At 41.6% G+C, this 14998-nt stretch overlaps 1 protein-coding gene across 2 annotated transcripts in view; it reads left to right on the top strand.

The window, feature by feature from the left end:
* Window positions 1-1594: 1594 nt before the first annotated feature.
* Window positions 1595-14998, top strand: part of LOC107378106 (mitogen-activated protein kinase-binding protein 1) — a 31856-nt gene continuing 18452 nt past the window's right edge. For both annotated transcript variants that reach the window (XM_015948139.3, XM_054748435.2), the window contains exons 1-14: window positions 1595-1893; window positions 3290-3381; window positions 5787-5849; window positions 5941-5998; window positions 7442-7612; window positions 8243-8380; window positions 8587-8769; window positions 9801-9961; window positions 10142-10331; window positions 12355-12498; window positions 12585-12772; window positions 12853-12944; window positions 13024-13149; window positions 13418-13488. In XM_015948139.3, coding sequence (XP_015803625.3) covers window positions 1798-1893; window positions 3290-3381; window positions 5787-5849; window positions 5941-5998; window positions 7442-7612; window positions 8243-8380; window positions 8587-8769; window positions 9801-9961; window positions 10142-10331; window positions 12355-12498; window positions 12585-12772; window positions 12853-12944; window positions 13024-13149; window positions 13418-13488 — 1773 coding nt within the window. In that variant the 5' untranslated portion in view covers window positions 1595-1797. The remainder of the gene's footprint in view (window positions 1894-3289; window positions 3382-5786; window positions 5850-5940; window positions 5999-7441; window positions 7613-8242; window positions 8381-8586; window positions 8770-9800; window positions 9962-10141; window positions 10332-12354; window positions 12499-12584; window positions 12773-12852; window positions 12945-13023; window positions 13150-13417; window positions 13489-14998) is intronic.

Here is a 14998-nt window from a genome sequence, read left to right as displayed (position 1 = left end):
CTTGCAAAGTTTGCAGTCTTGTTTTATTGATATTTAAATGAATGTCAGATTAGTAATACTTTATTATAATACTAGAGTTGCACTACGTATTACTTCTTAAGGTGATCATAAGTAACCATAAAATCCAATGTCAATAACCTTGATGTGTACATTCCAATGAACTGCCACAAATTTTGGGAATGCTTTCTTGACCAGAGGTCATCCATGAGCTTTGCGCCTATATTTCTTCAAATTGAAATGGAGTTCTAACCGTTGGGGTTCCTCCATGGAAAAATACATACAGCTAATGTTTTTTGTTACCATATTTATTATTATTACTGCAGTACCTACCTCTTCCATCTAAGATGGTGGCACCAGAGATATAGCATAATCCCCCTGAGTGGAGAGATGTAATAATGTTTGGAAAATAGATCCGTCAGGGACCCCAAGGGTATGAAGACACTACATTTCTGATGAGAAATCACTTAAAACGTCCTTTTTTGTCCTTTCAATAAACAAATCAGCACATTATTGCCACCTTTAGGCAGGAGTGAAAACTGCAGCATTGGTTTGTTTAGGGATGTTCAAACTTAATGACGAGGGACAACACAGTGGCGTGTCCAGATCTTTTAAAATGGGGTGGCCCAGGTGAGGCACAACTTTGTGCATGGGTGGCACCAATGGTTATGCTTTTTTTGTTTTACCCCCAAGCCTTTTGTGGACAATGAAAAGCCTATTTAAAGGTAAATTAGTGTGGTGGCACCTGGGGTGGCCAATCAGATTCCAAGGGTGGCATGTGCTACCCCAGGCCACTCCCTGGACACGCCCCTGGGACAACATCATCAAATTAAAAGCGCTCTCTGGTCACAGAAGTGTGATATTTTTGTTTTTAAAATTCCAAAATAGTATTATAGGAATTTGTTTGGTTGCACTGATCAAAAAATGCTCGAAAACGGGAATATTTATAAAAATCATAACAAGAAGTACTGAAAAGTATCAATCAATACAAACAGCCTGCTGAAGAGTCCACCACTCTGGAAAAACAAGCTGGAGCCACACAAAATCAGTCTGAGGGCTGCAAACGGGCCCCTGGTCCTCATTTTGGACACGCCCTGCTTACATCAATGGAAAAACATTGCATGCAGTTAAAGCAAGAACAGGCAAGAGACCCCTGGTGTCTGGTTCCAGGAAGTTGTTTAAGCCCCGCCCCTTATGTTCAAACAAATGGGGACGTTTACCTGATTAGACAGTTAAAAGTTCTTCTTGAATCTTTTTTTTTTCAAGTGTTATTTCCTGTTTACTTCACATTTATATATTATAAAAGGTTTAGGTTTCAAACAAACAAACAAACAAACAAACAAACAAACAAAACAAAAGGTCTGGTTTTTCCATTGGCTATAAAATGTAAATAAAATAAAAAAAAATAGGTTTATTCCATCAGACTAGACTGATGGGAGATAAGGGAAGTCTGTGTCCCGCCCACTGGATCTCTCATTCTCTCTCTCTCTTTAATCCCATTAAATCAGATGGCAGTCATTGATTCAATCACAAGACCGGTTCAGATTAAATCAGGGATGTCATAAAGACCCACATTTTCCTCCTGTCAGTGCAGAACTCAGGGGGAAGCGCTTGATGCAGAGCGACAGGAGAACATTAGGAGATTAGTGTCCACATGTCCCGGCAGCTCAGCCTCTGTCTGACTCCTCAAAGCTCTGCAGGTCTGCTCTGAAGGTTTTTAGTTCTCGCTGAAAGGAGCTGCTGTTCCACGCTCTCCTGCTTGTTGGTTTTAGTCCTCCAGGTTTGGAGTCTGGAAGCAGGATGCCAGGAGACGGGTTCACCATCAAGCGGCGCATCAGGAACCTGCTGCGGTCTCCATCAGTCAAGAAGAGCTGTAAAGAAAACCTTGGAAGCAAGGTGAGGAATATGAGGAGAAATCCGTATTTATTCCAACCAAATAGAGGAGTTTATCTAGGATATGCCAGCCTGTTTTATCACTTTAACAAACATTTATGAATGCACCAATGATGCCCATCAGAATGCTTTGATTTATCTTTAGTAGGGAAAAGTGCATTTTGAATCTTATTCTTTTGTGTGTGGACGTCTCAAATGTCCACTCGAGTACACATTGTATAATTCTCACCATTTTCTTGCCCTGCAGCTTTGAGATTGACATTAAAACTCGCTGCAGGTCAAATGAGAATAGAGTGCTGAAACACAGAAAGAAAAGCCTTAAAAGACGCTTTAACTGGGTTTGAGGAGAACTCTCTACGATGATTCTGACATTTTCGCATCATTTATGGTTTTTACACAATCATAGTTTAGATGTCATGGCTTTTAGATGTTCTTCCTCTAAGTGTCCAAATGGCAATACACTTTGGAACGGTCTAACTTTCAAATCTGCACACAAGCGGGTCTTTCTTTTAGGGTACAAATACAACATTCACATCAAAACAAAGGTATTTTGGTCTTCTTTCACCCATCCTGTCTCTTAAGGCTGTAGGACTCATGGGTTTCTGCCAAATTTCCAGGGAGGGGGAAGAGTGCACGTTAGGGCTGCACAATACATCTCAAATGGGTTGATTGATTGATTTGATTGATTGATTGATACATCTCAAATGGGTTGTCATCGCAATATCAGCATGCGCAACACGCATATTGCAAAGAGCAGAAGAAAACACAAAGAATGGTCAGCTCTGATGTTTGCTACACATAATGTATTTTTTCTAATGGAAGCACAGTAAAATCAAACAGAGCTGTTCATCCACTTGGCCAATTGGTGTGTTCTTATAGGTTAGATGCCGTATTTGGATGCTAGCAAACACCTGAGTTAGCTTCGTTCTGCTCTTTCTGCCAGTTCAGCTTTTTTAGAATTTTTCAGGAATTTTTAGTCATTTTTAAATGTCTTTGTTTTTGATTGTTTTTGTTTGTAAGTTAAGTATTTGTAGAAGTACAAGTCATCATTGCAATGTTAGTCACTGTTATAGTGCACATTCAAACATCCACAGAGATCAGGCTTGTTTTTAACTTGCCGTATCTCCTAAACTAAACACTGCAGAGACATAAAACTCCCACATGGGACCCTCAGTGACTTTTGTCTCTCTGGTTTAAAACTTTCAGCTTTTGTGCAGAATCCGTGTATCTGAGGCTGTCGGGTGTGCAGTTACCATGACAGCATCTTTTGTTTCTCTGTACTTCTACGAAAAAAGAAAACTCTAAATAATGTCTGGAGCCAACAGACCAACATCGTTGACAAACACACGCCCTCTCTTTTCTCATCTCCAAAATGAGTCCCTGTGTTTTTTCTCTAAAGGTAACATTGGAAAAGGTGCTTGGAATCACCACTCTGGGAAACAGCGGCCTAGCCTGCGATCCTCGATCTGGACTTGTGGCTTATCCTGCAGGGTAAGGAGGCCAGCTATCTGCGCATCTGCTCTTTGACTTATCAAAGCACACTCCGCTTATCGCTATTTACCTCCTGGCGATGACTGTTGTGCAAATTTCAGATTGTTTTCTGTGCACCATCTCAGAAAAGGAATGGGGGGGGGGGGGGGGGGGGCTTCCTCTGAGAAACTCCCATGTTTAGTGAGGCTAGATGACCTGCTCTGATCTCTCTGGTGATCCTTGGGACCTCAGATCTGCCTGACAGTGAAACAAAACCAGACTGTCCTCTGAGGGTGAAACACGATCTGTGCATCTGAGCTGTGTTCGTGCAAAGCAGGTCAATGACTGTGCAGAAAACAGAAAAGTTTGAGCTTTTTACGTTATTGTTTCCACAGAGGAAGTGACTTGTCAGTGGGAGATGTGTGCTACCCTTTTGCTTGTTTCTACAAGTGCTTTTCATTTTAGTAAGCTTTATTAAACGACACACAGTTGTGCAATCCACCTGCTGCCCCAGTTTAAAGCTGTACAAGCTGCAGTAGCAGGAACATCGTTTCCTGGCACAGGTCTGAAGAACTAGCTGTTCAGCAGCAGCAGGAGGAAGCCCGTCGACCGGCGTGCTGCTCAGGTGCAAAGAGGAAGAAGCTTCAACAGGAAGCACATTCATATCTGGATGATCTGAACTGGAAAATAAAGACCATTTCAATGAAATGAGCACAACATTTTAGATAGACAGGAATTGTTTACGTAGGTCTCTGTAATCATTCTTGGCTGGCAAATAAAGATCAGTGAAATATTCTAGAAGAAGAAAAATCAGGCGTTCAGATGAAGATATGTCCAGCTTTTTTGACTTGTTATCAGTAGTAAGACAACAACCAAGCATCGACAAAGATCCAGAACATGTTTAAAACAGGAAGTAGAATTTGGAAAATCAGTTTAATTATCAACCAAATGATGGAGTGGTCATAATATTTCTAATGTTGTTTTATGATGCTTTTGTGTGTGTGTGTGTGTGTGTGTGTGTGTGTGTTTGTGTGTGTGTGTGTGTGTGTGTGTGTGTGTGTGTGTGTGTGTTTTACTGCCTTTAATGAAACTCAGAAATTATTAGACTTTACATCTTCCATCAACTCCATTCAAGATGGCCGCCACAGTTAACTAACATTCGTGAACACAGTTGAGGCGGTTCTACAGATATTGAGCTATAACTTTGTGTCACCATGTTTGTTTGTTTGCTTGTCTTTCAGCTATGTTTTCATTTTGAAGCTGATAAACTTTAACTATTCACTGGCTGACTTACCTAATGCTGAAATTTGTATTTTGTCCTAATTAAAGGTTGCTGTAAGTCTTAAAATATCAAATTAAAGGTGTGGTTGACTGATTTAAAAAAAATATTATTATTATTTCTGATTATAATTTAGAGTTTTTCCATGCAGGTTGAACATGAAAATAGTCTTGTGCATCTCCTGCGTTAGCTTCTGATAGGAAATAGATCAGGGGTCCTCAATTGTAATGGTCCAAGGGCCACTCACAAAAAAGGTGGACCAAAGCTTCCTACCCGGTAAATGTGGAGAACACCACTCTGACAGATGTGGATGCTACGCTGGTGCCACCATTAAAATAACAAAACCACATTCCACTATAATTGATTATGGGACTCATCAATGATGCAGAATCGTTCATGCCCGCATCTCAATGCATCGATGATTTGATTATTTTCATCAGCTCTATCTATCCTACACCTCCCGGTCGGCCGTCGGGGATGGGGGTGGAGGGTTCACGCGGGGTTTGGGGGCCACAAAGAGAGGGCTTGCGGACCGGACGTGGCCCGCGGGCCGCCATTTGCGAACCACTGAAATTGATGGTAAAATGCTAGGATTTGAAAATCGTCACTTATCTATGTCACACTGTGAATTAGCATTCATGGCCTCGCCCACCTTGGCTCGAGCCCGCCCACAGGAAGGCTGTTTTTAAATTTCTTTTACATTAAGGAGAGAGCGGAGAGTGTGTTGGTGATACTGACTTTCCAACATGGCTGAACGTGTTCTGTTAGCCAATCAGAAGCGAGGTGTATGCATATTATATATAATAATGAGTAATCCTGCTGTTTTCAGCCCACCTCTGCACCAGCAAACTTCTGCATCTCAGAAGAGGAGCATCATAGCGTTTTTAAAATGGCTAATAAGGGATTGGTTTACATTAGAGAACACTAAACAAGTAAACCACACCCTTATCCACTACTAAATCTGGATTTACATACAATTTTGAAGGTCAAATGAATTATTTTTCATCATTTAGACACTTAGAAGTGTGTTTATCTCCAAATTTGAATTATATGAACTTATTTTTCATATGTAGCTTTTAGGGCTGTTTTTCTGGCCTGCTCTGTGTTGTTCTGTGGTTTTTGTGTGACATTTTCTTTCCACCTGTAGATGTGCGGTGGTTTTACTGAACCCCAAAAAGAACAAACAGAGCCACATAATCAACACGTCAAGGTGAGTCAAACACAAACATTTAAACAGAATCAGCTGGGAACGGTCTCTGAAACACGACACATCAGAACCTTTTCTGTTATTCTGTCGACAGAAAAACCATCACGGCTCTATCGTTCTCCCCTGATGGCAAGTATCTGGTCACAGGAGAGGTCAGTCCTCCAGATGTCTTTCATCTCTTTTTTACAGCGACTTTTATTTCTTTGAATATAATGTTAAAATTAATAGAAATATAATAAGATTTCTACTTTGTAAAGTTGTCTTGAACTAATAACTCTGTTAAGTCTTTGCACGATTTCTTCCTGCTGGATTAAAATTCATCTCACGCTGATCTTGCAGTCTCTGTGTGCCTTTAAAGCTCCGCCGTTTTGTCGTGTCACAGTCTAACGCGTCTTGTCAGAGAAGCGCCTTCACTCCACTTTGTTGTTGTTACAATGTGGACCCAAGCACAACACAACGCCTTAATCCTGCTCAACCAATCAAAGCCGATTAGAAGCTTCTCTGTGCAAGTGGATGGGTACGCGGCGGTTGCCTTGACTGCAGGGATCAAAGTTCAAATAACTAAAAGCACACAGAAAAGGTTGAATTGTTTAGCCTCCAACCACAAAAACTTTATATACAATTGCAAAAATGTGCATGCCGGTTCTCAAGTCAAGTGTTAGCATTTTGGCTAGCTGCCGGGGACATCAACGTTTGCTCCGTCTTCAAAGCTTCACGAGACGTTTAATTTAAGCCAAAGATAATCCTGAGTGAGTTATCTGATGTCCCTCACTCATTCATCAAACACTGATTTGCATACAAGGAAAGACGACAAGCTATCGGTTTTGACTTTCATTGTTTTGCTTCTGACTCCCTTGTATGTCGTCCACATTCTGTCACCCCACATTCATTGACTGAGTCCTTCATAGTAAGAATAGCTTGTGGACCTTTAGATCCCTATAGGAGGTAATAGCGTGTGCAGGCTGAGGGACAGGTGACTGTTTTCAGTCAGAGGACAGGAAGGATTAGCTTGGAGAGTGTGTGGACACAGGTGACAACTGTCCAGTGAGACAAGATCTAGAGTTTTTTCTTTCTTTCATGTTTTTCAACACTTAGATCAGTAATCAAAATTTCATGTCAGACAAAGATAACTTCAGTAAATACAAAATGCAATTTTAGAATTGTATTGAACTAATCAAAAGAACAAAGCTATCAAAACTCATCTGGGATATGTGAAGGAGGAACAGTTTACTTTTCCAGTGTGAAAGACCTGTTTTAGGCCAAAAGGTCAGATATTGTCCTTCAGGATTTTCTGCTAGAGAGCAGAACTCGTGGCTCCATTAATTACAGCAAGTGGTCCAGAAGCAGCAAAGGAGCCCCATACCATCACACTACCACCGCCGTGTCTTACTGATGTTTTTACATCAGAGCTCCATCTTTATTTCATTCGTCCACAGAAAAGAATAAAGATGTTTTTTGTATCGTTACCTTCGTCTGTCGCTGATAATTCTTTGCTGATCATAAATATTTAAATGAAGCTAAACTGAAGAAATGTGTGAAAACTTTTTTCATAACTACCATGTACTATATTAATGGTTGTTTCTTTCTCTCATCAGTGCGGTCACCTTCCAGCAGTGAGGCTGTGGGACCTCTCAGAGCGATGTCAGGTGACGGAGCTCCAGAAACACAAATTTGGCATTTCCTGCGTGGCCTTTTCTCCTAACAACAAATTCATCGTCAGTGTGGGAAACCAGTATGACATGATGGTCAACGTCTGGGCATGGAAGGTTTGTTTTGCCTTTTATTAATGAAAACTTATGTTTCTTTTCTGTCATGTAAACACAAACAGTTTCTAATCAGAACAAACTGCAGAAAAATATATTTTAGATTTGAAACATTTTACTGAGCTTCAGAAACGTCGTCGTCGTCGTCTTCCTCCGCTTATCCGGGTCCGGGTCGCGGGGGCAGCATTATTAAAACACGCAAATAAATACAGAATTTAATTTAATAATTGTTTATAATATAACAACCCTTTCTTTCAGCAGAATAATTCTAGAGGTAAAGGCAGTAAGATAAGAAAAACATGGCTTGTAAAACTAAATTTAGAAAAATAATTATAGTTCTACTAATCAAATGTGTTCTTTAAAAAAATTCAGATAAAAATATAATTGTACAAAGAATTATTTTATTCTATCTATTATAGAATTGAAATGATCATTTTGAAATTAGCTGCTTAAAATAATCTGACTTCAAAATGATATTTTCAATTCATCACATTAAAATTAAACTTTAAAAAAATTAATGACTGGCTTAACATAATTTTATTTGGAATTTTTCAAAATCTTTAATTTGAATGTCAGATTAAAATTATATGAGAGCAAAATTTGATTTCCTCTTGAATCGCTGATTTCCTGTAGAAAGATGTCGTTGTTGCTGCCAACAAGGTGTCCAGTAAGGTGACGGGCGTGTCCTTCTCCGAGGACAGCTCCTACTTTGTGACAGCCGGGAACAGACACATCCGGTTCTGGTATCTGGACAACTGCAAGGACAACAAGGTGAGAAGGGATGATGTTTGTCAAGCGTGACTCAAATTGAAGTTGATCCAAGCAGTTTTATTGCTCTTTGTGTTTCATTAGAGGAAAAATAATCGATTTCCTGCCAAATGTTCCCATTCTTTGAACTTTTCCAGCTTATGCTTTCGAGTCAGTTGATTAAAATGTAGTCTAGAGCAGTTAACTCCTTCCTTTTTGTTTCCTGACAGGCCAGCACTCCCGTGCCTCTGCTGGGCCGATCTGGGCTCCTTGGGGAGCTGAGGAACAACTTCTTCAGTGATGTGGCCTGTGGGCGGGGCTCAAAATCTGACTCCACCTACTGCATCACCTCCTCGGGCCTGCTGTGTGAGTTCAACAACAAGAGGATGCTCGAAAAGTGGGTGGATCTGCAGGTGAGTGACAGACAGCACTGTTGTGTTACCTGTGTTAGAGCACATTCTCACCCATGGCAGAATCATGTAGCATTCTTACAGTCTGGATGGGTTTACCGCTCTAAAATACGGAGGAAGTTGAAAGAGTGTTCTGTTAACGCTGCAATCCCACAAGTCGGATGTCTGCTTTGTTTTAGAGTAATGAGAGATTAGCAACAACTCAACTTTCAACCTGGAGTTTGATCTAACAAATAAACCCACCATTCTTTCCTCAAAGGTCTGCAACCTTTGTTAAGTCAGAGAAAAGGCTCCGCCCACTAGAGTAGCAGCTGGGGGAAAAATCATGGTGGGGCTGATGTGCCAGGCGATTTCCAGAATTAAGGATTTTGATGATATATATATATATATATATATATATATATATATATATATATATATATATATATATATATATATATATATATATAGATAGATAGATAGATAGATAGATAGATGGATGGATGGATGGATGGATGGATGGATGGATAGATAGATGATAGATAGATAGATAGATAGATAGATAGATAGATAGATAGATAGAGATAGATAGATAGATAGATAGATAGATAGATAGATAGATAGATAGATAGATAGATAGATAGATAGATAGATAGATAGATAGATAGATAGATAGATAGATAGATGATAGATGGATGGATGGAGGGATGGATGGATGGATGGATGAATGGATGGATGGACGGATGGATAGACGGATAGATGGATACATGGCTGGATGGAACCATGGTGACCTTAATAAGCCACTGTCAGCAGCTATAACATTTCTAAGGTCAGATCTTTAGCTGCCTTGTAATGAAAATAGTAAAAGATGTGATAACGTTCCCTTTCTACCACTGACAGAAAGTTAAAATTCAGAAAAAGCTTTTGTAATTCTTGTTAAGCTGCTGTTCCTCTCTGTCATCTTTAGGCAAAGCTAGATTTTTCTCAGGCCAGATCTTTCTGAGTGTCATAACTGGAGCTGCTGATGCTCCTGGTGGCTCTTGTCCTGTTTTCAGACCGGCGTGGCCCACTCTCTGTCCCTGTCTGAGGACCTGATCTTCTGTGGCTGTGCCGATGGGACGGTGCGAACCTTCAAGTCTGCTGACCTACACTTTGTCTGCACACTGCCAAAGCCCCATCCCCTTGGCTCTAATGTCACCGGCATCACTGAGGCCAGGTGAGGAAAGGATCAGGAGTGGCGTGACCTGTGCTTGGCAGCAATCCGCTCTATTAGTGGGAACTTCCTGTCTCAACTCATTTAAAAGCTCTCCCTAATCCCTTTCTAGCATTTGTATTCTTGTATGCTTGTACTCAGCCATTCTACACATTTAATCCCAACATTTTATTCCCCCTCCAGCCATCTTTGTAACACCAAGGCGAATGGCTGTTACCCAGACTGCATTGCTGTTCAGTATGACCCCGTGAGCCGTTGGCTCAGCTGCGTGTACAACGACCACAGCTTGTACGTATGGGACATTAGAGAGGTGCAGCGGGTGAAGAAGGTGACCTCCGCCCTTTTTCATGCTGCCTGTGTTTGGGATCTGGAGGTAAACATTTTCAGGGGAATGGTGCTCTTTAACCCTTTGGTGCATAATGGTCACTACAGTGGACAGGTACTCAAAATTTTTATTTATTTATTTTTGCTATTAAGCACAGCTGTTGAAGACTTTATTGCATGTGAGCCCCTCCATTTGGGCTTCAGCAAGTCAAGCCAACATATTTCATGTTCAGAATGCACACTGTCCCCTGAGTTGGACATGTAATAAACTATTTGTAAATTAACAAAATGTTACAAAAGATATTTGTTGAAATTTGTTTCATTCACACCTAAATATGAATGAAAAAAATTGTTTAAAAAATCATGGTTGAAGATTTCATAATTCATGCATCAAAGGGCTAGGATCTAACATAAAGAATAACCAATAAAATCCTCATCAGTCAAGACAAAATAGATCAGTCCCAGAGGACTGGGCTGCTTTGGGCAAGGATGGTTTCCAAACGTGGTTCTCTTTTATTTCCCAAAACGAAAATATCCTGAAATAAAAACTTTCTGGACATTCTGGATCATCCATTTATGTTTTCTTACATGACGACACAATTCATAAAGTCTTGCTTCGTTCTAGAATTTCTAGATGTTTGGTTTTGTTTTTGGCATTGCCCTGCTGAGCTCAGGTTACTGTAAGCAGCATTCGCTTACGCTGCTTTATTCCTTTGCAGATCACATGGTTGCCTCTATTTAATTTATGTAACCAAATTATGATGTGGTCCTCCTAGCTTAATCCAGCTCTGACCTTCAGCTCTTGCTGGGTAGGTTCGCGGTCGAGTGTGAAGCAGCTGGGATGAGGATCAGCACCTCCAAATCTGAGACCATGGTTCTCGACCGGAAAAGGGTGGCTTGCCAACTCTGGGTCGGGGGAGAGGTCCTACCTCAAGTGGAGGAGTTTAAGTATCTCGGGGTGTTGTTCACGAGTGAGGGTAGGAGGGATCGGGAGATCAACAGGCGGATTGGTTCGGCGTCTGCAGTGATGCGGACGCTGAGACGATCTGTCGTGGTGAAGAGGGAGCTGAGCCAGAAAGCCAGGCTCTCGATTTACCGGTCGATCTACGTCCCAATCCTCACCTATGGTCATGAGCTTTGGGTAATGACCGAAAGAACGAGATCGCGGATACAAGCGGCCGAAATGAGTTTCCTCCGTAGGGTGGCCGGGCTCAGCCTTAGTGAAAGGGTGAGGAGCTCGGACATTCTGGAGGGACTCGGAGTAGAACGGCTGCTCCTCCGGATCGAAAGGACCCAATTCAGGTGGTTTGGGCATCTGGTCAGGATGCCTCCTGGACGCCTCTCTGGGGAAGTGTTTCAGGCATGTCCTGCCGGCAGGAGGCCCCCGGGTCGACCCAGGACACGTTGGAGAGGTTACATCTCCAATCTGGTCCGGGAACGCCTTGGGGTCCTGCTGGAGGAGCTGGTGGAGGTGGCCGGGGAGAGGACGGTCTGGAGCTCCCTAGTTGGGATGCTGCCCCCGCGACCCGGACCCGGACCCGGATAAGCGGAGGAAGACGAATTAAACATTTTTGTTCTTTGCAACAAAATCTCCCACGTGCTCATCTCCTCTTCATGCTCACCCGTTAGAAAACTTTCCTTTGCACATCAGATAAACTCTCTTTTAAAAATATATGAATGTGTCATATTGTAACACTGCATCAGTTGATTTTTGATGCACATTTCCTGCTTAGTTTTTCTGTGTGACTTTTTGTACGTAAGGGTTTAAATTTTACGTTGCAGCTCACCTGCACGAGGCACCAACACACAGTGTCGCCTAAAAGCTCCTGAAGATCTTTAGCATTTTAGCAGGAGTTTACATGGATTTTCTTAGCACATTCACCGTTGTGGGAAGTTATTTTTAGTCTTCCAGAGATCCTAAAAGCATCTTTTTAAAACCCCTTGAGTGGCAGGTCTACCAAATTTTAGTCTGTATTCATTTTAGAAGCAAGCAATCGATTAAACAATGAAAAAAAAAGATGATATTTGAACTACACTGTAAACATTTATGGTCCATCTGAATCTTTCCTCAGATGTTTCCAGATGTTTCTGGAGAATCGGTGGCTGGTCTGTCCTCAGGTGTGTTTCTTACCTGCTCAGCTGACAACACCATAAGAATGTGGTGCGTGGAACACCCGACACAACACCACGTTTATTCCCAGAACCATCTCAGCAACGTGAGTTTCACTTCAAGCATCATGCTGTCAAAAACAACATGTTGAGTGTTTAGATGTAATTTCTGTAAATTGTGTTTGCCTCACAGGATCTCCTGAATATAATGTACCTGGATGGAAACACCAGCAGCTTGTTGGACCCAGGATGCACCGCAAACATGAGCACAGACAAGTCCGGTGATGCACAGGCGGCAGAAATCAGGACGGGGATCAGGACTGTCTGTCTCCGTCCAGACGGCAAGCACCTGGCGTCTGGAGATCGTAACGGGGTGCTGAGGTAACGGGTGAAGTCTGCAACAGACTGATGGCCCACAAGAGTAACCTTTGTTGTTTAAAACGAGAGTTAATCCTGTTCAGGGTTCATGATCTCAGCAGCATGAAGGAGATTCTGAAAGTGGAGGCTCACGATGCTGAGATCCTCTGCCTGGACTACAGCAAACCAGAAACAGGTCGGTGTGTTTTCACGTCTGCCTTCTTTATACACGTGGATGTGCATTCTGATATGTATGGTGACCTTCCTGCTGTCAGGTCTGAGGCTGCTGGCCACAGCTAGCAGGGACCGTCTGATCCACATCCTGAACGCAGACGATGACTACAGTCTGGTGCAGACGCTCGATGAGCACTCTTCATCCATAACAGCTGTCCGCTTTGCTGGTGAGCCTCTCGAGATGCTGTAGACATCTGATGACTGATCTTCTCTTAATCCTAGCTATTATCTCCTCTCGGTCCCAAACAATCCCACTTAGAGGTGCTCACAGCAGCGCTTGTTAAGATAATTCGTGAAATTATATGTGGAGTCAGGTGGTCTGTTCATTGTTACTGTGTCTGATTTGAGATCTGTAGCTAGCGATCAACAGAGGAGAGTGTTTGCTTGCAAAGAGATTTGTTTTCAAACACATTTTTTTCCTTTGTTTATTTTAAGCCCATGACAACAAGGTGAAGATAATCAGCTGTGGGGCCGACAAGGGCATCTACTTCCGCACCGCACACAAGGTAACGCATCTGGGCAAAATCTGGTTTGTCGTTTTTTATCTTTTACTAAATATTTCTGTGTATAAATGAGACAAATGCACACAAGAAACTGTATATTTGATCAGTAACAGACCAAAATAATAGAAGTGATGCACCTCCACAATAACAGGAGCCAGAGGTTGCTCCAGTGAGTGGTCAGGATGGACACCATCGGGGGGAGGGGGGTAATGGACACCTGGGTCATCCCAGGACCCGCTGGAGGGGTTATGTCTTAAATCTTGGCATCCCATTGGTGGAGCTGGTGGAGACTAATTAATTTCTTTAATTCCAAAAGTGCATATTTGTTTATTCTGTGTAGTTTACATACTTATCATCGGTTAAACCAAAAACAGGATGATTCTCAGCTGCTTTAAAGGTACAATAAGTAAGAATTTTACAGTAAAACAATCACAAACAGTCTAATGTCTCAGTCATGTTGGAAGGAAAATTAAATTGAAACAGATTTTATTCTCAGAGACAAGGGGTTTGTCAGTTTTCCTCCTTTTAAAAAGGGACATGGTCTTTGTTTACAATATGTCCGGCCTCCATACTTCCTGGGTCTAGAGCCAATCATATCTGAGCTTGTGGGGTTGCCAAGTCTGTGCAGTTAGCTTGTCAATTCTGAAGGATTGTTCAGAAATGAATGAATGTTTTAAACTATCTGATATGCATCAGATATTTTATAGACCCTTTAGATCTTTTATTACACTGTTATTTTTTATGGTTGTTTGCAGTAACATTACAGACCACATAACAATGTATTTGCATGAACTGTTCCAGTTCAACGTTTTGACACTGTCACTGTTAGCTTGTCTAGTCAGACCTAATCTTTGAGGTCATCCAAAGTGCTGTTTATTCTGGTTAAGACAGTTATCAATAACAGATAACCCAGTTGAAACAATCGGAAGCATTCCTTTAAGTCCTTTCAATGGACTTCTTTGTTAGTTCCTGAAATTAAGGGCACACTTTGCACTATAATAAAACACAACATGTTTTATCCAAGGCAGATTTATTCTTGCATAAGTCTCAACATTCTTCTAAAACTTAATACATAATCCAGTCAAGTGTGGAGCACAGCAAACAATGGCTTATGGATCCTGTATCCATTCCAACGCAATGGGCAGCACATTGGACATGTTTTATAAGTGGTTAGAAACTTGTAAATAACTCATGAAAGAATAAAGTTACATTCAAACCAAGCACACCATTGTTTTTCTTGTGAAATTCTCGATATGTTCGATGCATCACATGACCCTCTTCCTATTGAAAAAACAAAAGTCGGATCCAAGATGGACGACTTCTAAATGACCACCATGGTCACCACCCATCCACCCGTTTTATTAAGGTGTATCCATATCAATTGCCCACCCTGGACATTAAAACAATGTAAACACAAAAGCAAATAGACTATCGTGGACTGGATATGTGACTGTAATGGTGGCAGGATACCTCAGAATAGCGCTACGCCCTCTGTTGTCCTGGAGCGGCATTG

The sequence above is a fragment of the Nothobranchius furzeri genome, chromosome 2 (genome assembly GCF_043380555.1).
Source record: "Nothobranchius furzeri strain GRZ-AD chromosome 2, NfurGRZ-RIMD1, whole genome shotgun sequence".
Classification (NCBI taxonomy): Eukaryota; Metazoa; Chordata; class Actinopteri; order Cyprinodontiformes; family Nothobranchiidae; genus Nothobranchius; species Nothobranchius furzeri.
The sequence above is the reverse complement of the archived record's forward strand: the minus strand, read 5'-3'. Positions and strand labels throughout refer to the sequence as shown.